The sequence below is a fragment of the Suricata suricatta genome, chromosome 12, assembly GCF_006229205.1.
Source record: "Suricata suricatta isolate VVHF042 chromosome 12, meerkat_22Aug2017_6uvM2_HiC, whole genome shotgun sequence".
Taxonomy (NCBI): domain Eukaryota; kingdom Metazoa; phylum Chordata; class Mammalia; order Carnivora; family Herpestidae; genus Suricata; species Suricata suricatta.
This window is the reverse complement of record NC_043711.1, coordinates 95,698,983-95,722,955: the sequence shown is the minus strand read 5'-3', so window position 1 is coordinate 95,722,955 and position 23,973 is coordinate 95,698,983. Positions and strand designations below refer to the sequence as shown.

The 23,973-nt window shown below is 47.9% G+C and overlaps 1 protein-coding gene across 3 annotated transcripts in view; it reads right to left on the bottom strand.

Moving 5' to 3' along the window:
* PTPN1 (protein tyrosine phosphatase non-receptor type 1) overlaps positions 1-19,530 on the bottom strand; it is a 65,067-nt gene extending 45,537 nt beyond the window's left edge. For 2 of the 3 annotated variants that reach the window (XM_029916750.1, XM_029916752.1), the window contains exon 1: positions 19,314-19,530. Coding sequence is in view for 1 of the 3 variants with exons in the window: in XM_029916752.1 (XP_029772612.1) it covers positions 19,314-19,376 (63 nt within the window). In the remaining 2 variants the exon portion in view is untranslated. The remainder of the gene's footprint in view (positions 1-19,313) is intronic. The other variant, XM_029916760.1, reaches the window with a different exon arrangement.
* Between the last annotated feature and the right edge of the window lie 4,443 nt (positions 19,531-23,973).

The following is a 23,973-nucleotide window of genomic DNA, read 5'->3' as shown; positions in this document are numbered from 1 at the left end:
CTTGGGACTCTCTCCCCCTCTTCCCTGCGCTCTCTCTCTCAAAATAAGTAAACTTAGGGGGAAAAAAAAAGGAGAGAGAGAGACCACAGACAAGCCCTAGCCAAAGGCTCCTCCGTGTCCTGGCAGCAGACAGCTTGGCCCCGGAAGCGCGGCGGCAGACAGTTCACAGGGTGTCGTCAGAGGGGCGCTGTGCAGGGTCCCGTCCTGTCACGGGAAGGTCTCATCTGAAAACCAATCAGAAACCAGAAATGCAACTGAGGGAGGCAACGTTAATCAGAAGAGCCGTTATTTCCTGCGATGGGATACACGGCCGAGGAGAAGGAGACTGAAACACAGGCAGCTCGCGAAGTTTAGTCATCTGGGATTCTATAATTTCTCACAGCAGAAATAACGTGTGAGAACGCTGCCACAGCGTTTAATTTAGAAAACCTCAAAAAGACTACAGATTTCTTCCAAAAGCAGGAGACAGAGAGGGTATTCGGTTATAGGCCAGAGGCAAAAATTCTGCTCAGAAGGGAAAAAAAAAAAAAGGCAACCAAAGAAAAAAACAGGTCAATGCCTGGGGACCCCAGAGGAAAACAAAAGGGGGTCAGGAAGAGCCAGCCAGGCCCAAACTCGGCCCTGTGTTCCTCCCAGCTTTCATCTACCGCCTGCGACCTAGAATCCAGTCCGCCTCCAAAATCCACAGGGTCCACACTCAGGTGGAGGCGAAGGGAAAAATCGCGTTGCGTGCTGGCATCGCAAGGGAAGGGATCGGCCACTGCACGCCCATCCCCCTCCGCCCTCACGCGCGCACACACTGTCCCCCAGGCGGGACCCAGCATGGATTTTTATCTGTGAATCACTATTATGTGGTTTTAACAGTTTGTCTAGGAACCATTACCACATACACGAATTTGATGGGGAAATTACCTATTTTATTAATGGGCCTATTTCAGATGTATTCCAGATTAGAAAGGTTCCATGGGTGAGCTGGGAACTTAACCACTCTTTATAATACTGACTCTATAGAAAAATATGTTCAAAGTCCCAGACCACCAACTTTCAAACTTCTGAAACAGACAAATTTGTACGTTAGGGACCGTCTGCGCTTTCATGCTTGGCTACCATTTCGGCTCTACGCCAGCCAGACACATCCATTGGAACACAGTTCCTGTGAGCTGACTCCAAATACCATTCCAGGGGATGCTTTAGATAGTAATACATTTCGGGGTGACACATAAGACTGGCATGGCTTTTACCCAGGCCTGTGGATTTATTTAGTTTTACTTTTTTTAATGTTTATTTATTTTTGAGAGAGAGAAACACAGTGTGAGTGGGGGAGGGGCAGAGAGAGGGAGACACAGAATCCGAAGCAGCTCCAGGCTCTGAGCTGTCAGCACAGAGCCCAACACGGCGCTCGAACCCATGGACCGTGAGATCATGACCTGAGCAAAGTTGTATGTTCAACCGACTGAGCCACCCAGGCGCCTCAGGGCCTGTTGATTTAAAAAGGACTCTACATGGAATTAAACAAACAAAAACCAAAACTCACAAACATGAAATTCTGCCACAAACTGACCCTGTTCCTCTTCGCAGACCCTGGAGTTAACTTCCCGGCTGTTTATTCACGCCCCTCCCAACCTGCCGCAGCTGGTGCTTGCTTCCATCACCCGTCCTCTTCCACTGGCACCTGCGGATTAGAGGTGCACCCAAAACACAAAGGCAGCAGGCAACGACAGATGCATTCAATGGCAGAAGAGGCCGTTTCCGGCTGGCTTGCCAGCAGTCAAACGCACGAGGTGTGCAGGAGAGGACCCACGGAGTCTGGTCACCATGTCTATGCCAACACCACAGGCCCTGTATCCTTACGGGGAAAGCAGCCTCGAGACCCAGCATGTCGATAACTGCTAGTGGTGGTTGCGGTGGCCATGGAGGGAGAGGCTGGTGAGGAGGGGAAGCGAGGAAGGGGGAAGACAAGACAAAGAGTGTAACTATGGGTGGGGACTCAGTGACACACAGCCTGCAACCTGGGGACCGGACAGGCACGCTCCAACCCAACATACTGGAACACGACGCTTGTTGCTTCCTGCACCCCGTTCCTTAAGACTCCAGCCAACAACCCTGTCTCTAAAGCTATTTCTACTCTGCCCTCAATCGTTCTTCCACCTCTGGCCTTCAGTCTTATTTACAGGCATTTTTACGTTTAAAAAAATCTCAGTAAGTTGGGGTGCCTGGCTGGTTCAGTCCACAGAACATGCCACTCTTGTTCTTGGGGTCATGAGTTCAAGCCCCGTGTTGGGTGTAGAGATTACTTAAAAAAAAAATCTCTGAATAATACTGAGGGCTTGGATCTGCTGCTCTCATGGAGACATGCAGGATGAAGGCAGGCAAGTGCTACAATCTAACAGGAAATCTCCCTTCTGCTTAGACTCAGTTACTCTGACACAAGGCAATCTGGGGCTCCAGGAAAGGACCACCTTGGACCAGGAAGAACAGGATTCCCTTCCGGTCAGGGTCAGAGTGCTGCTCCGTGACCACTTCCTCACATTGGGTCTCAGTTCACTTGAAAAACAATCCTTGCCCCAACTCGTTCACCATAATGACCGTGTTTTAAAATAGGTGCTCTGCTGGACACCTGGGTGATTCAGGCCACAATCTTGAGGTTCACAAGTTTGAGCCCTGGGTGGGCCTCTGTGCTGACAGCTCAGAGCCTGGAGCCTGCTTCCGATTCTGTGTCTCCCTCTCTCTCTGTGTCCCTCCCTTGCTTGCTCTCTGTCTCTCTCAAAAATAAGTAATAAAAATTTTAAAAATTTAAAGTAGGTGTTCTGCAAAAAGTGCTCTGAAAATTATGAAACTTACATGCTTTTATTCTAAATTTGACTACATTCACATAAAAATTCCAGTTTAAAAGACAAACCTAAAAAAAAAAAAATCAAATACGCTAAGAAGCCAAACCAACCCTAAATGCCCTGCTTCGCCAGACTCGATGTGTCACTCCGCTCCCAGCCACGAGGCCAAGCCTGCCTAGGCCAGAACAAGGCTTCCGCCTTATTTTTATTCCTCTCCTCCTCCTCTCCATTCAAGTAATACCGCTCGTTTCATAAGACCCAGAAGATGAGGGAAAAGTTAAGATCCATAAATAATAGCACAATCTTCAGGGCTGAACCAAGGATAATTTCGTTTCAGATGCAAATGCTTCACCTGCCCAGAATTTTTTTTTTTTTGCAATGAACTTTCTGGCAAGATCAAAATCTCAGGAAATTCCAAACAAATGAAACTCTAAAGGCAACTTACTTAGGAAAAGAGATCCAACTTTAGAGACCCAAGCACACAGCGCCCATTCTTGCCTCGTTCTTTCCTTTTACAGAGTTGCACCAAACCAACCACAACATCATATGCTAACAAGAGCTTTGCTTCCTGCAAGCTGACAACTCTCTGGCTTTTTCATAAATGCCTCTACTTCCTGTCAGCACTGGTCAGTCCCGGCTACCGAGCCTATGAAGTCTGAACAAGGGAGGCTTTCCTACCACAGCTGTCGCTCACACTTGGCCGCCACGCTGGCACACACGCCGCTAAGCCACAGGGGAGCGGCGGGGTCCGTGCGCGGCACAGAGGCAGGGCCAGCTGAGAAGCCAGGGACAGATCACAGACAGACGAGACTTCGTTCCAGGAAGTGTGATGCATGTAGGGACCTACATATTTACACAGACACATACATAGGGGATTAGGCCCAATGCGATGAAGTCCAAGGACATACAAGGCACTGTGAGGTGGGACACCAGGCATTACACACGGCTGCCACTCAGAAGGAGCTTCTAATCTCACTGCGGGGGCGGGGGGGGGGGGATGTCAGACACAGAAAATTAACACAAAGCATGTTAGAGAAAAGAAAGTGACACACGGTTCTCGCAGTGCTATAAATTTGATGCCTCCCCACCAAGCAGCTTCCCATTCATGATCCTTCTCATCAGCACAGCTCATCTACTGGCTCAGGACCGACTGACTGAGTGCTTTCTATTCCCCGGTACTAAAACGGGTGCTGAGACACAAATGACAGAGACGAGAGCAGTCCTGCCCCGCTGAAGACTTGACAGATCCCTGCAAGTCAGCAGGCAATCACAGAAGCATGGACGTATACGGTATAACCACACACAGTGCTGTGGAAGGGAAATACGGGGGCCATGGGAAGACCCAGGAGAGGCTCCTAACTTGCATCTGGGGAAAGGGGGAAGCAGAGAAAGCATCCAAAAAGAGGATGCCCAGGATGTGACCGAAGGGAAGAAGCAGGGTTAGCAAGGCAGAATGTTGTAGGCAGAGGAAACGGTCTGTGTAAAGGCTCTGGGAGAGACTGCGAGCATTACCGTTTCAGGAACTAAGAGGGCTGTGAAGGTGCACCAGAGTGCAAGGACGTGTGTGCGCGTGTCTGATTCCAGGGCCATTACTACTTCCTGAGTGAATAACTGAGACCCCCCCACCCCCGAGAACAAAGGAGGCAGATGAAAAGGAGCAGCGAGGGGAGACCCCCTGAGGAACTTCCCCAGCAGAGGATCAGAGAAGCAGCCCCAGAGGGAGAGCCAGAACTAGCTAGAGAAAGAGAAGCTATAAAAGGAAAGAAAAAGGAAATAAGACAGAGTTGTGGCAACAGGGGTTAGAGAATATTCAAGAAGCAAACAGGTCAGCCATGTTAAACTGCACAATGACAAGGACGCAAAGATTCTGCTGGATTAGCAACAAGGAAGCTGACAGTGACCTTCTCAAGAATTATTTTAGTGGCCTGGCAGGGTGGAGCCTAACTTCCCCGTCAAAGCGCCTGGAAGGTGAACAATGGACACAGTGACCTATTTATTTCAAACATTTCCACTGGCGAAGGAAACCACGGAGCAGGGGCTGGAGGGAGAGTCCTGGCTGAAGGAAGCCTCAGAATGTTTCAAAGGTTCAAGTGAGAACAGCGACAGAGAGGGAGGGCCAAACTGTGGCACTCCACTGTTAGGGCAAGATGCCTCGCACAGGTGAGGAGGAAGGTGTCAAGGGCACAGACGTGAGGGTCGCCTCACATAGGAACAAAGGCTCCCTTGGCCTTGTCGGAGAAATGTAGGATGGCCGCTAAGTTTCAGATCGAACGGCCAGGAGCTGAGGGAGACCGATCTGAGGCTGAAGACGGGATTTCTGGTGGCTCAACCTGCAGGACCAGATTCCCCCACGCAGATTTTCTTCACTTAGCACTCAGGAGCCCGGGCACAGGGAGAGAAAGGCTGGGCCACGGCTACAGCTGGTCGCGGAGGCTGATGGCGAGCAGAGAGGCCAAAACGCTGGGAACACTGGAGAGACAACCGTGTAAGAAGGGAAGAGAGGACTCGGAGCCGGGAAGGAGCAGCTGGAAACTGGATGAAGGAGACAACGCAAAGACAGAGGTGTGGACGCACACAGGAGGTGGGGGCCGCAGAGCGGTGGGCTGGACAGCACATCGAAGGGAGAGTACGTCCCGAGGACCAGGGCCTGCCTGCAGGAGGGAGGCAGCGAAAGGAGAGACACATGCAGCTCCCAGGGAGCAGGTAGGGATGTTGGGGGGACTGCCCAAAAGAACACCGACATGGCCCAGAGGGGACAGAAGACGTGTTGTGAGCTGGGTAAATTAAGGGGAGGAGGCAGGGATGCAGAGCACCCATTTAAAATACACCTGGCATAATAAAGTCAAGTAATGTAACGATTCCCCAATATGGCAATTTATTGACTAGGAGGAAACAAGGTTAAAGGATTCCCCCACACCACCCCTGGTCCCAAAACCTCCCCTCCAAACCCAAGGGTTTTCACTTTCCTCAGCAAATCTGAAGACAAAGCAAAATCAGTGAACCAGGGGTCTTACCCGGGGTCTAGACTTTACTATATAAAGAATGCCTTTTTAAAATTCTTTCTTATTCGGATCTGCCTTAAAAATGGTTGCTTCCCTCCCCCTGCCCTTCAGTATTTTGGTCATTTAATGGCTATATTTTAGTGATTCTGCTGAGAGGCTTGTGAACTATTCTCTTCCTATTCCACACATCTACTTCTGTTCCGCATGTTCTATGTCTGCACGTACAGGACTCCAAAATCAAACAAGTGCATGCGCACACACACACGCACACACACACTCAATCATCCTGCTCACCATTAAAGAAAAGACAGTCAAAACGTCTTTTATTCTACTCTGTCATCTACTGATAAGGGAAGCTCTCTCCTTCTCAAATCTTCAAATAATTTTAGTCATCAGTGATTATTTTTTTTTATCAACTCCAGGACTGCTTCTGCACATAATCTTCACAGCTGGAATTACAAGAAGGAAGCGAGGGAGCAGCTTTCCCCACCGTAACGGTTTGCAGATACTCACTACGACCACTTCCACAGGGCGGAGGGTGCAGTAAGCGTGTGAGTGACAAACAGGCAGCAGCCAGTAAATCCCCAAAATTTCTCAACATGATCATTTTCATGTTTAGATTTAAGCAATCGTAGTCTCAGAATCTGTAATCACATCCAAAATGTTTAAATGCCAAAAAATGAAAGCCTATCACTTAGCCATTTAAAAGGAGGAAAATTATCAGCAAATCTAAGTTATTTTATAAGGTACTTGACTTGAAAGCCATCTGTGTACCAAAAACTGCTAATAAACAGACCACATAATGGGATGAGCCAGCCAACATCATTAAAAACATCCTTTAAAATTCACAGTGAGTAACTGAGACCTTTATTCTCATAGTGTCAGCTGCAAATCAGGGGTCTAACCATGAATTTTCAATTTATTCTTAGTGAGTCAGGCTCAGACTTAAAGATTCTTCTGAGGAAACTTCACTAGGAAAACATATAAGGATTCTGCTCTCTATACAGACTGAGGCGGATGTGCATAAACTGTCTGCACCAAAGCCATCCGTCACCGCAGCTAACACTGCATGTGCCTGCCTACTAAGCGCAGCACCTGTGGCCGGTGCTCTCGGGCTGGAAGCTGGTGGCCCACAACCCCCCCCCCAAAAGAAGACGATCTACACAGATGACTTCGTGGCATGGTGGCATTCGGGCAATGGCATGATGTAGCCTCCACTCTTCCACCCTATTAGAAGGGTCAGAGGCCATCAGCACAGTCAAGGTCAGGAAACAGAACGGAAGGGAGAGAGGAAATATATACGGGGGAGGCACACAAATGCATATGAACTGTGTGCTGGAGATGGAAGGAGGCGGCTTAAAACTGAAGAGGAAGAAAGTTCAAACACGCTCCCGTGTCTTCAAAGGAAGGTAATGTAATACTTAACGTGAAGGGCAAGGAGGGGGATGCCCAGATTAGGGGTCTGGAGAACACACGGGGCTCACTCCTGCTTGCTCTTCGGATCTCCACTTAGACGTTACTTTTATCGACTACGCTTGCCTGCTCCTCCACCTGGTTTTCCTGCTCTCAACCCTGATTAGCTACTTCTTCCTACGTGTGCCCTGGGCCTGGGTCAGCGAGAGCGCTTGTCACTCTGGGATTGTCTCCATTCAACCCTTTTGCTGGCTGGACTAGGAAGCTTCTTTTTTTTTCAATGCAGCTTTTTTTTTTAATTTTTTTTATGGTTTTTATTTATTTTTGAGAGACAGGAAGGTCAGAGAGAGAGGGAGCTACAGAATCTGAAGCAGGCTCCAGGCTCTGAGCTAGCTGTCAGCACAGAGCTCGACGCGGGGCTTGAAGCCCCGAACCGTGAGATCATGACCTGAGCCAAAGCCGGACGTTTAACCGACTGAGCCACCCAGACGTCCCATGGACTAGGAAGCTTCCTAGGGCAAGAACCAAGTGTATCTTGCTCACCGCCTACCCTCACTGTCTAGGGCAGGCCCTGGAACCTAGTAGCTGTTCATGTATTTGTTGAATGACTGAATGAATGGACTCTGCCTGCAAGGAGCTTACAATCTAAGAACAGAAGAGGAAATGAGGGTAGATGAAAAGCTTCATGGAGAAATTGGTCTTCGGGTTACTGATTTTCATTTCACATATACAAAAAAGTATAAAATGGCTAATGCCATCATGTCACATGATTTAAGAGTGCTAAAACACTGACCTGGTTTTGGGATCTCCTTTAAGGATTCAGCTTGGGGGGGCTGGGGGGTGGGGAAAGTACAAAAAACTCAGAACAAAGACCTTGTGATTGCTTCCTAATGGTAAAGAATCTTTCTATGGCTTGTTCCGATTTGGCCTATACAACATTCGTCTTGGAATAAAAGCTGCTCAAGATGGGTCAAAGAAAAAGCATGACCTACAATATGACCTGCGCTTCTGGTGCTGAGCAGGGCCAGAGACCCTAGCAACACACAGTCTTTGTAACCTGTGTATTTATTTTCTTTTGTGGATGGCTGCCATTTATTTCACTCCTGGGTAGAGAAACCATCTAATTGTGAGTTCAGATCCATGACAAATGGCATCATCCCTATCCAAATCACAAAACGATTCATTAAATCACTTCTCTGAGGGGCGTCTGGGTGGCTCAGTCTCTCTCACACTGTCTCTCTCTCTCAAAAATAAGTAAAACATTTTTAAAAAGTTAAAAAAAAAACTTCTTTAATTTTTCAATGCAAGCACTATTCGGACAACTCATTCTTTTTATCAAAGTCCCATAGGAACCACCCAATTCAATTTCCAAGTTGCTCATCAGAAATAGTTCGTGGAAAGAGCTGAACATGGGACAAAAATACACTTAGATTCAGTCACCCAAGGTGGAAAAAAAATGGTGGCAGCTTCCAACTTCCTCAAAATAGAAGAAGGGGGGCTAAAGAGGAAAAGGGAAAGAGGAAGGGTAGGATGAAGCACCTGGTTTAAGGATTTTACCCTTGAAAGATTTTAATGTCAATTAAAATGACATTTTCACACTCGCCATCAAAACTTAATCTCTGGCTAGTCCTCCCTTGCTTTGATCTGTACCTAATGACCGTGTACCAGCTACTTAGCAAGGCTAAACATCTTTTTAAATCATCTTAATTCTAATACTAATATCAAATGCCAAGGGAAAAAAACCACAACAACTTGGACTAGAGGGTGCAAACCCAAGTGCATCCAAGGGCAGTGTGGCTCCCATGAGGGAGGACAGCATGACCCGTGTGGGGCTGTACTAAACTGAAGGACACGCACGTGTCCGGCCGGCGGGGGTGGCGTCTCTCAGCCTTGAAGGCCACGGCCAAGGTAGGCTCAGATTTTTCAAGAGAAGACCAGAAATTCAGATTTGTGCATGACTTCTCCCGATTTAGAAACAATGACAACAACGTTTAACTTTTTTAAGAGAAAAACCACCATGTGGACCAAGCAACATGCGCTGTGCGTGGCTAGTTTGTGACATGTAGGCAAGAGGACAGAGAACTGGGTGAAGGTCTAAATCTACAGACTGTCTGTGTCCTAACAGAACAGGAGCCTTAGCACACTTCCTCGTCTTTCTCTGCAGCGGCATGAGCGGGGCCACCGAGCTGCTGCCAATCTGGACCCAGGACGTGGGAGATCTCCGCGGTCAAGGACATCAAGGCTCTGACACCTCATTGTCCTCCTAAAAAACATTCCCTGCTATTAAAGACCAATTTATGGCGTATAATAAACGGTACTGTGGGCAAAGCACTCCGTGCCTGGGGCATATGACACCACCCAGCAAATGCTGGCTACTTACTGGGTTTTACTGTGAATGAGGAGAGAACACGGACCAGACTGCGCGATTCTCCCTCTGATACACGATGCGAGTCCGATTGCAAAACCCAATAATCCTTTTTGGGCACAAAAGAGTTTCTAGGGAAAGAGTTTCTAAAGAAACTACATTCACCAATGTGGCATGCAGCAATCTTATAAAATAATCTGATTTACGTCCTCACAGGGCGTTTTTATTATTTTCAAAGACGTAATAATGGATTTTTTTAAAGTTCTAATTTGAGCGAACACGAAAATTTACAGATCCATCTCACTTTTAGATAAGGGGCATCACATAACCTAGGAGGCTGCCAAATCCGGCCAGAGTAGGGCACGAAGCCCCAGGTCTTCCGGCACAGTTGCCCCGTTCTCCAGACCCCTCATGGGACTGGGGTGGTGGCAGGGTGTCAGCCCCCAGGCCCGCTGGAAGGCGACCTGGTCTAATCACCGCATGGTACAGATTCGAGAGTACCTCCTTCAAGGCCCCACGAGAGCCAAAGGCCGACCAGGAACCCAGACCCTGGAGTCTTTTTCCATTACCTCACGAATCCCCGGGGAGATGTCTGTTCAGGGCGGGTGGTTAGGGTGGGTAGCAGGGCCGCTTTGGGACTACAGTTTGGAAACACAACTGTTGTGTGTGAAACCAACCAGCACTGAGACAGATCTAAAGCCCAGCCCTCAGGAGCAAAACATCCTATCAACCGTGGGGGCGGGGGGGGGGGCGGGGGGGGGCAGGGGGCGGGGGAAGGGGCAGGTTTCCGATACACAGTCACTCCAAGCCCCGCTTCCCCAGGGCATCTCAGGTTAGGCAAGGTCTTTTAAAAATCCTCCCACATTAACTGCGCCCTTTGAGCCCCAGGCTTGGAGCAAGAGGCCCCAGCCTCTGTGAAAGAATCTAATTCCCTCACTGGAGACGCAGGGATGTCACTAAGCAAAGGACTTAATGATTTTAAATAATGTTGCTACGCTTCCAACTGTCCAACTTCCAAAGTAGTGAGGAAACGTTCTGTGAAATGCAGGCCAGTGAAGAATATAGACTGTGTCCTACATTCAAAACTGGTCTTTCTAGAAAGCATGTTTTAATGTCAAAGGATATAAAGCAAGCTGTGAACAGAGACTAAAATTAGCTCAAACCACAAATAACCTAACATACTTATCACTTCCTTGTGATCAACCTACAAAAATCAAACACTAAAGGCATTTACAAAACTAAGGGTGTGATGCTAATTTACGCCTTTAACTTGGGCTGTATCCTTTCTTCCTTCTAAAAGGGACCTGACTTGTAAACATTGCTAAAAAAAAAAAAAAAAAAAAAAAAGACACCTTATTAATTTGAAAGCAAGTACAAGGGAATCCATTAGAGTTAAGTTTTGCCCCATAAATAAAACAGCATGTACCGAGCTGTTCTTTAAGTGGTTAGAACGGTAACCACCTCCTCAAACTGAAGATAGGAAATTTCAGATGACGGGCCACACCCATCCCCAGCTGTGGCTCCCGGGGAACCATGGACACACCAGACTCCTACTCCAAACCAAAGCTTGCCTCCATCTCCTAAAACCACTTATTTCCCACTTTCAAAAACAACGATTTCCAGCAAACAAAGTCGGTTGGGAAACACAAAAGTTTCTTGTCATCGAGCAGTGGGACAAGCTGCAAAAGGAAAAGGAAGCGTAGTTGACAAATACACGTTTGCAAAAAAAAAAAAAAAAAAAAAGACTAGGTTTGTCGAACATCAGCTTCTCTTACTGTCATCCTCTCAGCCCGATGACTGTGCTCTGGTAAGTTTTCTGGGGAAAACACAAGCTCACAGAGCTTAAACAAGAGGTTACTGAGCAAGATGTTAAACAAGTGGTTAAATCAAGCTGAGCACCGGCCCTGCCAACTGCCTCGGTGCACTGACTCCGCTGTCCCGCCGGCCCCCGGAGGCCTCCTGGACAGCAGGCAGGACACTGCGGGAAGGGAGTGGCAGGGCTGGGCCCATCTGCCCCAGGGACAGATGAAAAAAAAAATACCACGGATGAGGCTGACGTTCCTAGGGTATATTAATAAAAACTGTTAGCGGGACGTGAAGAAATACCGAATACACTTAGAAACGGTACCGTGACAGGTACATAAAGGGCTCATTAAAACCCAGGATCGCAGGGATGTGGGTTCTCAGGGAATGTTTAATAGACATGACCAGCCCTCCCTCGGTGTGGCTACATCGCCTGGCCTACAAGGGATTGCTCCGGGCTTGAAACCCTGACCTTGCACCACTGTGCTTCGCCCCTTTGCCCCAGAAACCCCTGGCAAGAGGGAGGCGGTATCCACGTGGTGAAGAACAGCCATGCTCCTAACTTTAAGAAGCGGGGGAAATGCCATTCAAATCAGAGGGAAAACAACGGGAAAGGACAAAGCAGCACCAACCAAAATCTCCTCCCCTGCAGGAGACCACAAGTATCTTTCTCTCCAAGCCACACAGATATTTACGATACTTATGACGGAGAGAGGGCATTTCTTTCCTTCACCCCTGCAGGAGCAAAGCAAGCCCTCTTTGAACAATGAAGCAGTACAAAATCTAAAAGATAAATATAACTGCGACAAATGTTTAGCCATCAAGGGAATGTGAAGCTAATTTACCACATTATGTTAAATGCAGCTTGCCTACTTGTTCTCTTGAGTGAAGTTATATTCAGAAGTGATTTCATCCCCAGACATTTTTAAGTACCCTCCTGTGCTTAAGAGAACTCCAACTATTTGGAATAATTACTTGGTGTTCGCTTTCTTGTAAGCCATTCCCGACAGTGTATAATTTTCTGAGTAATCAGCACTCATCAGAATAAAAACTAGCTAAGCTGCTTAGTGAAGCTTACTGTGGCAATTTAAAAATGAGATTCCTCAAAAGAAAGAGATCCATTAGGTAAGAAAAAGTCAGGGGAGGGGGAAACATTTCATGAGAACCAGAGATCAGGAAGACTTTTCCTTCTCCAATCACTAATACGTTTTAAAAACACAATTTTGGAAACCTAGTTTTGCTATGTTCATCTTATCTTTGCAAGTGGTGTCGCTTGCCCACAAAAGCCACAAACACAGTCGAGGCTTTTCCTTCTTCATCTGTAAAAGAAAACATGTCTTTGGGAAGAAGCTTCTGCAAATAAAAGAGAAGGAGCCCGGGACGCGAGTCAACTTGGGCCCCGAAGGTTCTCTTCAGCAAGTGGTTAGCCCTCAGTCAGGATCCCGAATGTCCCGGCACGGCGCCAGATTAAGAGCAGCAAGGAATACATGTATGTTTCCAGAGGAAATACAGACCTTAAGTGTCACTGCCTTTGCCAACAAGCCATGTTCACTTTGTCAGCCCACATGGCAGAAGCTAACTTCTCGAAGCACCAATTCTATCTAACTACCAAGGAGCCTCTGCAAAACTTATTGCCTTGGAAAAATCATAAGCATTCAGGACTGCAAACTGAATCATGTATTGATCGTTACTGTTTTGCCTGCAGTGTGGCTTGTGCTGGACTTTTCCTCGGCTGTTTATTTCAAAGAAAAAGAATCTTCCACGTGAAACTGGAAACGTCCAGTTTTCAGACACTCGCCTGTTTATAAACTGTCAGTAAGATACTCGTAATTAGGCCAAGCTGCCTAGTTCAAAGGGCAGTGGCTAGGCCAACTCTGAAGCCCACTTCCACAAAGTATTATTTCTAAAATGCAGGAGACTTAGGTACTTTCTTCTCCAACACGACAGCTGTGTAAACTATCCTACTATTCAAATGAAGTTTAGACCAGATGTAGGCTTCTTTCTAAAATTACATCATAAAGGGCAGCTACCCGTCGCGTACCTAGCTGGGACTGAATCTTTCGTAAATTCTCAAGAATCAGTTCCTCTATCTTTTACAGGAAAAACCACCCAATTGCTACTTAGAGAAAAACTGCAAGCGTATCTCTTATGTCAGTCTACTCATTTTCCCACATCAGTAAGTCAAATGAACTCTACTTAGTAAAAATGCTTAATACCTCTGGGGGGCAAAAAAGACTCCATTCCTTTGAATCTTTAACTATACTCACAAAACTCCTATAAACTTTTGAGCCAAGCTGTGCTCACCAACACCCACACACCTTACAAAACTGAGTAACCGCTGCAGTGTTTGTAAGGATTACTTCAGGAACGTTCAATTCTCTCTGTGAGTACATTAAAGACTTTTATTACCTGACATGAACTCAGTGATCAGTCGGGCCAGGATCATTTTTGACAAAGGAACGGACTAAAGAAGAAAAGAAGGAGCCCATTTAGCATACTTAGTGATAGAGCTGGGACTCAACAGAAAGCAAAAGATTAAGCTGCTCTCTTGAACAGAAGGGTGGTCTGAACAAAGACCAAAAATGTTCGCCTTTACCATTTACACTTAAAAAAAATTCACAGGCTTCATAAAGGATGTTACTTTATGGCATATTTTATAGGCCATAATCAAAAGTATTTTACAAACCAACTTCATGCAAAGCCCTTCTAGAAGGCACAGGAGAACAAGTCAAGAGGGAGGAGGACAGAGCAGTTCAATAATGCTTAGATATAGCACCTCCGACTTTCCTACGAAGTTTGCCTGAGTGCAAGCACGAGTTGGTTATTAAATGTAAAGTCAGACTGGTGGGGTCAGCTCCTCCCAGGTAAGAAGTCAAGCCGTTCTTCCAGGCCACCACCGGGAAGTGGTACAAAATTGCCTGGGGGGTGGGGGGGGCATACCTGAAAGTGTGCTGATTTTCTCCAGGAGTGGCATCTGCTATTAGTTCTAGTGCGGGTAATCTGATGGTTTCTGTCATCCCTTCCCCACCCAGAACAGGAGCTGGGAAACACGGCTTGTTCGCCTCTCTATTGCCAGGGCCTGGCCAAGTGCTGCCAGCCAACTGAATCCCAACACTTCTTGGCCACTTTGTGCCAGGTGCAGAGGAAGCCAAGATGAAGCAGAGAGAGAAAGGCCAACCCCAACAGCATGGACTCCAGAGGACACAGGCCTGATAGAAAGAAACAGTGGCTTTGGACGAGGTATGTGTGAAGCTGTCTGGAAACATCCACACAGCTGAGCGAGCAAAATCCAAAGCAAGGAGGCACACGTCGGAGCCGGGCGGCGCAAGCCAGGCTGTGGCAAAGCGCTAAGTCAAGACAGGAGAGTGGAAGGTGAGCGTGGACGACACTGCACCTCCCAGGGTGTCCAGAACAGAAGGAACAAGGGAGGGGCTGGCTGGAACCTGGCCGCCAGGCTCAGCCGTTCAGACCTTACAGGCACTGATAAAGCACAAGAAGCAGCTAAACAGAGTGACGATCAGGGTCTGTTTTAAACACAATCACGAGGACACCAGGAGGGGACCGCATCAATCCCTGACTGGTTTCCCTCATTCCTTCCATGTGACACCGGAAACGACAGGAGTTACTACAGGCAGAATTTGAGAACTCAGACCACTGGGGTGGGAGGAAGGATGCTGCCGCCACCAGTCCATGCGGTGTGCTGGAGGGAGTGGGAACTATCCCCAGCGGTCATGGAGATTCAAAACTCGCACGTCCAACAACTGGTACCAAAACTACATGGTCTTGGAAACAACGATCGACTAGGCTTCCTATTTTCCAGAACGGGGGCAGTAGGAAGAAGCACACTCCACCTACTTTTCAGTATTGGTTGGTTACAAACGAACAAACTGACAAAGTAACAAAAATGAACAAATAAACATGAACACCTTGGAGGAACGGCCAGCTTGTGCAAAAATGTGCATGGGCCCAGGCAGGCTTACAAAAAGGTACGTGGAACTCAAACCATAGCCTAGGGCATAAATTGCCAAAAGGATTCTGCAAGTTAAAGGTCAAAAATAGGCACTTCAAAATGGGCGGGGGCGGGGGGGGGGGAGACAATTATTTCAGCAGTTTACAGTCTGAAAATTCCTTACAGGACAGTTTTAAATGCACCTTTATCATGAAATGTGCTATACGTTCAATGGCATTATTCAATCCCAGGTATTTACAAGTTTGGGGAAGTTTCTCATGTTGAAATACAAATACAGTGCCCTCCCTACCCCCCCCATTCTGCCCCCCCATCCCGAGAGATCATGGCAAACGAAATGGCTGCATTACCACCATCCCCCGGCTGACTTTTCAGAGCTTCCTGAAGCAGTTTACATACTTTCAAAAGTACCAAAGTACACCTATAAACAGGCCAGGGATGCCAAAGAAATGACAGCAAAAAGTCCTCCCCTCCACTCTTCCCACTTGTGCTCCCAGTTAATTTGAGTCCAATGACAAAGGTCTTCACACCATTTCCAATGTGGTGATCAGACGCCTAAATTTAGTTCACTCAAACCGGGGCTCCGCAAGAACGTTTAGATCTGACGGGTCACTGGAGATGACTAGAACTTCCCAATCTCTCCATGTCATTTCCGTTTGTCTTTTTTTTTTTTTAAGTGAGTCACTGTGTACAGATCTTTCTCCTCTGCACAAAACACGGGTTTTCTCTGAAGAGAATGGTATTTACATAAAAATTAGCACGTTTTAATATTCATCATTTGGAGACTGTAACAATAGAAGCTGCATACAGCAGCAGGAATTGCAGTGAACTGGTTTTAACCTAGTCAAGCACTAGATCCCATTTCATAATGAAAGCAGCTATAAAAACAAATGTCAATTGGAAGAGTGGCCCATTTTACAAAGCCTGCCTCTAACACAGAATGAATCTTGACTTCAAGTCTCGAGCTATTGTTGCAATCTTCTTCTCTAACTGAAACAATCAAATCATTCACACTGAAAAACCTTGTCAGAGGATCAAAGAACTGGTGCGGAGACAAGAGTCAACAAAACACCTGACCCAAACCTTAAACCACACACTGAGGGCAGCTTATTAGCTATAGTCATTCATTCCAGCCCGTTCCCCTCTCATTCTTGCTCCAAAAACCAATCAATCCCTTCTCCGGGTCTGCAATCTCTGCCCTTCTGGACAGCCAGCCCAACTCACACTCCAGGCTCCCAAAGTAGCTCTTCCACCACTTTTCAGAACAAACACATAATCGCTTAATGACAGACGACAATTCTTAAAACCGTCTCCATAGGCTATCGGGGCTGATTTTTTATAGATACTAAAGGCTTACTAGTATCTGTGCTCTCAGGATCGACAACTAAAAGCTCATTTCTGATCAGCTTATCAAACAGAACAGCACAGAGTCCTTGCCTGGGCGTCTGTTCTCCAAGCAGCCACATTCCTCCACATCCAAAAGTCTACTTCACCCTTTGTTCTTTTCCCAACTGCTTCCAAGTTTTTGCATCTTTTGTCTTAGTTAGGAAAGTATAGTAAGAAATAACTGCACTGCATCATTTACACAATTTTAAGCCCAAATGACGTATTATTTTTCTAATCCCAACAGACCAATAAATAAGCTCAAAATGACTTCGTGTAAGGCTGCCTTCACGGCGGCATGGGATAAAATGCTAATTTTTTCTTCTGTTTTCTACCAACAGTAAATACATTTTTGAATGCTTGAAAAATAATGGTGTTTGGTCAACTGACACACACTTTGGGAAATCTGCCATTTGAGACTCAAGGTCATCTGAACTCTGTGTTTTTAAAGATGCTACAGTTGTCCAACAAAGAGCCACTTTCAACTTCAAAAAGGAGTGAAGGCTCTGACTTCAACGTTAGAAAAGAAAAGAAAAATACATGGATGGTGTACGTGAGAAATCCTACAGCGGACAATTCTCTAAAATACAAAGAAACCACCTCCGGGGATGTGCAATCCACTAAGCAGCTGGCGAAATCTGCACACACCGCAATTTGACGAACTGCTGGTGTTCAAACGTGGCAGACTAACACGGGACCTGGTGGCGGCGCCACACAGTATTCACCGAGCCGGGGCGGTGGGTCCCCCACTCTGCCCTAAAACAGTAAGAAATAAAATTCAACCAAGAACTTTGTGGGAAATAAATCTGCCATTGCCAACCCTGGTCCAGTACAAAAGACGTTCCCCAGGGCTTCCAGGAGGCCACCTCCACCTGTGACGGGCCAGCTTACAATCGACACTTCACACTAACGATCTTCTGGTTTAAAGCCACTTGGGCCTCGGCTGCATTAATAAACCTGATGCAGGAACTCTGTCTACACCTTCTCAGAGTCACTAGTGGAAGTCATTCAATTCACTCGGAGAGACCAGACAGCACACAAATCTTATACACCGATTCCTCGTACTTGCAGAGATTACAGTGGTTATTGATACTAGTCTATCAGAAGTTATTATCCACCACAGTCCCGGTAAGAAGCATCCTGTCAAACAGGCTTGATGCAAATCCACATGAAGCCAAGCCTGCCAAAAAGAGGCTTTTGTTAGCCAAGCATACCAAAGCACTGCTTAAAGCTTTTTTCCTTTTTAAGTGGAGCTCAAAATAGATTTTAATACTACCAGCTGATGGATCTTACAATTTGCCTTTTGAGCCTGGAAGCTGCACACAGAATAAACGGTCCTCTCCCTTTACACGCGTAACAGAATCTCTCTATTCGGACCATCGCTTATTTAGAAGGCCAAGTGTGGTTTTAGTTAATCCTCACAACCCCCGCAATGACATTTCATCGGGAGCACATATTTTCCTTGGAGGACTTAGCTGCTTGTGAAAGCAGGCCCTCTCGTCTGGTTAACGGCATGCTGTAGAGACAGGTGAGCCCCTACCTTCCTAACTTTCCTTTAAGAACCACGGGACCCACAAGGAAATGAGGACTGGGAAGCCTCCGTGGTACCAGCCAGGACAAAGAGGAGAAGATGTTCCTTGGGGGAAAGAAAGCAGCTATTTTAGAGACGGCAAAACCGTTGACCTTCCCCTGCCTGAAAAGGCCGGAGAGGAAGGGGTACTGCAGGCCTTCTGGCTGAAAAGCGCTTTAGCCCGATCATCTCAGGACTCAAAGCAAAAGTCTCTTCCGCTGACAGATCCTCCCTGGGCCCCTCCGAGGTAGCCCACCCTCCAGGCAGCGCCTCCACCCCGCTCTGAGGCTCTGTTTCCTTCACAGCGCTTGTCACAATCTGAAATTAATGGCTCGGGTGTTGCGCTGCCCTATTCGACTTTAAGCTCCACGAGAAATAGGGTCTCTCTCGTTCGGCCAACACCGCTTCCAGCGCCAGGCCCGGCACGGAGTCGGCAGGCCAGTTCACGTCCACTAAATGAATGAACAGGAAGGGGTGAGGGGACTGTCATCCTTGGGACCTGACACACACCGTGACTAGGGCAAAGGAAATGTGAAGGAGGGAGGGGGGAGTAACCCTTTCCCCCCGGGAGACAAAGGAAGAGAGTCTGAGGTGGTCCAGTCTTGAAAAGGAAGTGGGGGGGGGGGTTCTATCAACCCCGGGGGACAAAGAGTGGCTAAGCAGGGGGGCGGGGTCAGGGTGCGAGAGGTTCGCGCTGAAAACACCGACCGGCGGCCTCCAGGCTCGAGAGGTCACCGGGTTGGGGGATATGAGCCGGGTGGGGGATCAATGGGGTTCGTGAGGCCCGGGAGAGACGCAGACCCACCCGGGGGGACAAAGAGAGAGGAGGCCGGCCCTGGTCGCCGTCGGATCGAATCCTCAATTGGCAGGGCCGAGGCGGAGGGCAAGACCCAGAGGGAGGACGGGGCCCGGGGGTCTGAGGGGAAGGTTCACGCGGCCTAAGCCCAGGGGCCTGCCGCGCCCCGGGACGCTACCCCACCTGGTAAATGGCCGCCCAGCTCCCGGCCTTGTCGATCTGTTCGAACTCCTTTTCCATCTCCATGACGGGCCAGGGTGGCTGCTGCGCCTCCTCCTGGGCACACCGCACCGCCTGCCGCTCTAGGCCGCGCCGCGCTCTCAGCTCGGAGCCCCGCAGCAAGCCTCGACTCCCGCCGCTACTGCCGTCCTAGCCGCCGCTGCTTCTTCATGTCAACCCGGCAGCCGGAAGTACGCACAGCGCTGCCGCAGGCCCCGCCCCTCTGCCTAGAGAACCAATCAGCACTCGAAAATCTCGGCAAGCACTTCCGCGGGGCGGAGTCGGGGGGGAGGTGGTGGGGAAGTGGCCTCGGCGCCGCGAGATATCCAGCGGTGTGCGCTCCCTCCTCCCTCCCCCGCCCCCCTCCCCCCCGACCTAGGGCTCGGGGCTTGAGGCGTGGCGTGCGGCTGTTGCCTAGGCGACCTCGGGAGTCTCGCCCACGGAGCGTGGGTTTGCAAGGTCCCAGTGGATCTTGGTTCAGCCTCAACGCGGCGAGTTGAGTCAGAGTGACCTTGAACTAGTCATGGCCACTGGCTTTAGTGCTGCAAGTAGGAGTATGGGCCGAGGGCTGCAAGTCTTCCGCCTGAAAGCCAGACGTCCGCCCATTTTTCGGAGGGTACCGGCCTTGTCTAAAACTTCTGTTTTAAGTCTCCTATCCTGGGCGCTACAGAAATGAATGGATTGGGTCTTGGAATGATTTTCAATATTTCTCAAAGTACCAAGGAACTCCTGCTCAAACTGGACTCCGCGAAGCACGAATTCCATAGTACATTCATGTGTTGAATAATGCAGATTTCTGGAACCACCTTAAAAGGATTCAGATACCAGAAATCTGTATTTTTCACCATCAACTCCAGCTACTGGACCTGTGATCCTTGAAGCACACTAGAGAAAGACTGGTCAGGTTGCCCTCCTGTGGTTTCTACTTTGAGCCCTCCTATTTCTGGGTCTGGCACATTATATGAAGATTGTGAACTCCCTCGGATCATAAAACCTAAAGAGCCAAATCATCCTTTGTTCATTGTTCCCATCTCAAGCCTGCCCTGGGGAAGCTGCTTGATACCACTGGTTGATTTTAGCTCATTCCTTGACTGCTTTGTGGCAGGTACTGTGTGTGGCATTCCAAGTACACATTTAATCTCTCCAACAACCTTACAATGTAGGCACTGTTATTATTCCCATTTTATTTATTTTAATGTTTATTTATTTTTGAGAGAGAAAGAAAGAGTGTGAGCAGGGGAGGGGCAGAGAGAGCGGGAGACCTAGAATCTGAAGCAGGCTCCAGGCTCTGCGCTGTCAGCTCAGAGCCTGATGCTGGGCTCAAACTCCGGAACCGGGAGATGGTGACCTGAGACGAAGTCGGATGCTTAACCAACTGGAGCCACACAGGCGCCCCTGTTATTCCCATTTTAGAGATGAGGAAACTGAGGGGCACTGAGGCAAAACCACTTGTCCTTAGTAGCATTGCACTTTGGCATGGAAGCCAAGATTGTCCCCAAGTCTCCAGGGGAATATTTGCTTTGGAGCCAGGCTGCCCAGGTCCAAATTCCAGCTTTACTAAATCCTAGCTGTGCAACTTTGAGCAAATTGTCTAAGGTCTCTGCTTCTGTTCCCTCCTTTATATGATGAGGATAATAGGGGTGGTGTGAAGACTGAATGACCGTATATAATACACATATTGCTATATAAACTACTTTTAGTACAGTGAGGGCATCAACAAAGAGCCCTCGTTATCATATACTTTCAAATGATTAAGAAATGGGGGACGTAAACGAGTGATTATTGAATAAATGCAATTGATTTGATAGCCAGTGTCTTGAGAAACTGAGTATTCCATGGAGGAAAATTAATAGAAGATGCCCAGTCTGGTGAAAAGGTTGGCAACCCATACACTTGGAAGCTGCCTTATTTAAATCTTAGCCATTTAGGTGACTCTCCAGGCTCCTGCATTCCTCCTGCCCTTATTTATTTGAGTGCTAGTTTGTCTGGAACTCAGAACTGAGAGCTTCTTGGACGCACAGAGAACAGGGCTGGTTCATTCTTATCCTCCTGAGCTGAGCTAAGTAAATACGTCAAATACCAATCCGGAGCCCAGGTGGCCCTTGTGCCTGCAGGAAGTGCCACCCAGTTACTGGAACTGCCTGGAAGTGGATGCAAAGCTCTGCACAGGTTCCTCATGGCGGGCTGGGGGGTGCTGCAGGAAGCTAATGCGGGGTTCAAGTTTGAGCTGTTTAGTGGTCGTATTAATTTCCTAGAGCTGCCGTAACAAATTATCACAAATGTGGTGACTTAACACAACAGAAATTTATGTTCAAACAGCTGTGGCGGCCAAAAGTCTGAAATCAGGGCACTGCAAGGCGGTGCTCTTTCTGAAGGCTGTAGGGGAGAATCCTTCCTTGCCTCCTGCACTCCTGGTGGCTTCGATCATTCCATGGTTTGTGGTGCAGCACTCCAGTCTCTGGCTTCATCTGTACAGGGTTTTCTTTTTTTTTTTTTATGTTTATTTATTTTTGAGAGAGAGAGAGAGTGTGTGTGCACACACAAGTCGGGGAGGGGCAGAGCGAGAATGGGAGACACAGAATCAGAAGCAGGCTCCAGGCTCCGAGCGGTCAGCACAAACCGTGAGATCATGACCTGAGCCGTGGTTGGACGCTTAGCCATCTGAGCCACCCAGGCGCCCCCGTACACAGTCTTCTTCTCTGTATCTTCTCCTCTTCTGTCTAATCTCCCTCTGCCTCACTCTTGTAAGGATACCCGTCATTGGATTTAGGATCTACCCTGATCCAGGATGATTTGGCAGTCCCAGATAATCTGAAACAATCTCATTTTAAGATCCTTAAATTAGTTACATCTGCAAAGCCTCCTTTTCTGAAAAAGATCAGATTCCAGATTCTGGGGGTTAAGACGTGGACATATGTTTTTGGAGGCCCCACTCAACATACTGCAGTGGCAGAGGTTGAAACTTTGTCGCAAATATTGATCCTGAATGAGAGCCCTAGTATCAGGTATCTGCGATTCCCATTGTATCCATTCATTCCCAAAGAAGTAGCCAGATAGAGCTTTTAATATTTGGATCATAAAGCTCTTCTAGGTAAAACCCTCCAATAGTATCTCATCCTTCTTAGAACGAAACCCAAATAAACCCTAAGCCTGGCCCATAAGATCCATGTGATCTGGTTCCTGCCCACCTCCCCAAACTCTCCCCTCTCCTACTCCGGTCCAGTCCTTAATATATCAAACTAGTTTCCACCTCAGGACCTTTGCACCAGCTATAACTTCTGCCTGAACCACTCTTCTTACAGATCTTCTCGCCCTTCAGGTCTCAGGTCAGATGTCACCTCTGTAGACAGGTCTTTTCTGACCACCCCTGACACATGCGCCACAGCATTCTTCTCTAAAGTTCTCCTGTTTAGGGGCGCCTGGGGGGGGCTCAGTCGGTTAAGCATCTGACTTCGGCTCAGGTCATGATCTCACGGTTGCGAGTTCGAGTTTCGCGTTGGGAGCCTGGAGCCTGCTTCAGATTCTGTGTCTCCCCCTCTCTCTGCCCCTCCCCTGCTCATGCTCTGTCTCACTCTGTTTCTCAATAATAAATATACATTTTTAAAAAGTTAAAGTTTCCTGGTTATTTGTTGGCTTGCTTCCCTCTCCTGCCCCCCACTATCATGTTCCACGAGGGCAGGGACCTTGATTTCTTGTCCGTGTCCCAAGCACTTGATATTTGGTCGGGAGGAGGGACCCAAGGTCATCTGTGGCCCTCTGAGGCTCCTGTCTCATCTACAAAGCTCTTCCAGCTCCTGCGGGGGCCTGGCCTAGAACCAGCCATGTCCTGGTGTCCCTCAGAGACTTGATGGTGATGTCTGGGAATCTTTTGGTGGTGACTGTTTAGAAAACAAACCAAGGGCCACGTGTCATGACAGCCGAAGCCTTTTCCCGGCAGACATGCCTCAGGGACGGGCTCACACAAGCTCCTGGGCCTTTCCTTCGTGGAGTTAGCTTACGAAGGAAATCAATGACCCAATCAACTTTTTAAAAAAATCCTAAAGAGTTGTCAGTGAAGAAGTTGTTTACCAAGCCTCCAAAGGATCATTTGCTCCTAACTTAGCAGTTTTAGCAATTTCCTGATAAAATCTGTCCTCGTAATTCTTCTGGGAGATAGCCCAGGGTTAAAAGCTTGGGATCCAGAGTGAGACCAAATTGTTCTGTGATGAAATGTCACTTCTTCAGAGAGGCCCTTTTTCCGATGCCTTCTAAGAAATGATGTCTCGTCACTCTATCCCTTGTCCCTCTTAGACTTACTAGGCATTTGAGGACATATTTTCTCCCTCTGTTAACATGTGGCATTATGTCCTATATTTGTTTTGTGTGTCTACATCCATCTCCACCACTAAATGTAAACGCCATAAAGAAAAGAGACTAAGTTGATTTGGTTCAATGTTATCTTCCTTGAGCAACAGGTGATTTCCACACGAGCACGCGAATCCTTGGAAGGTTCCAGAACAAGAAGATAGGGCTTCTTTCTACCTTACAGACTCAGAGCTCAAGGGTCCTCGGGGTCATCCGGGTCTCTTTGTCCACCAATGAGGATACATGGCCAGGAAATGAAGTGGCCTTACTATCTGAAAAT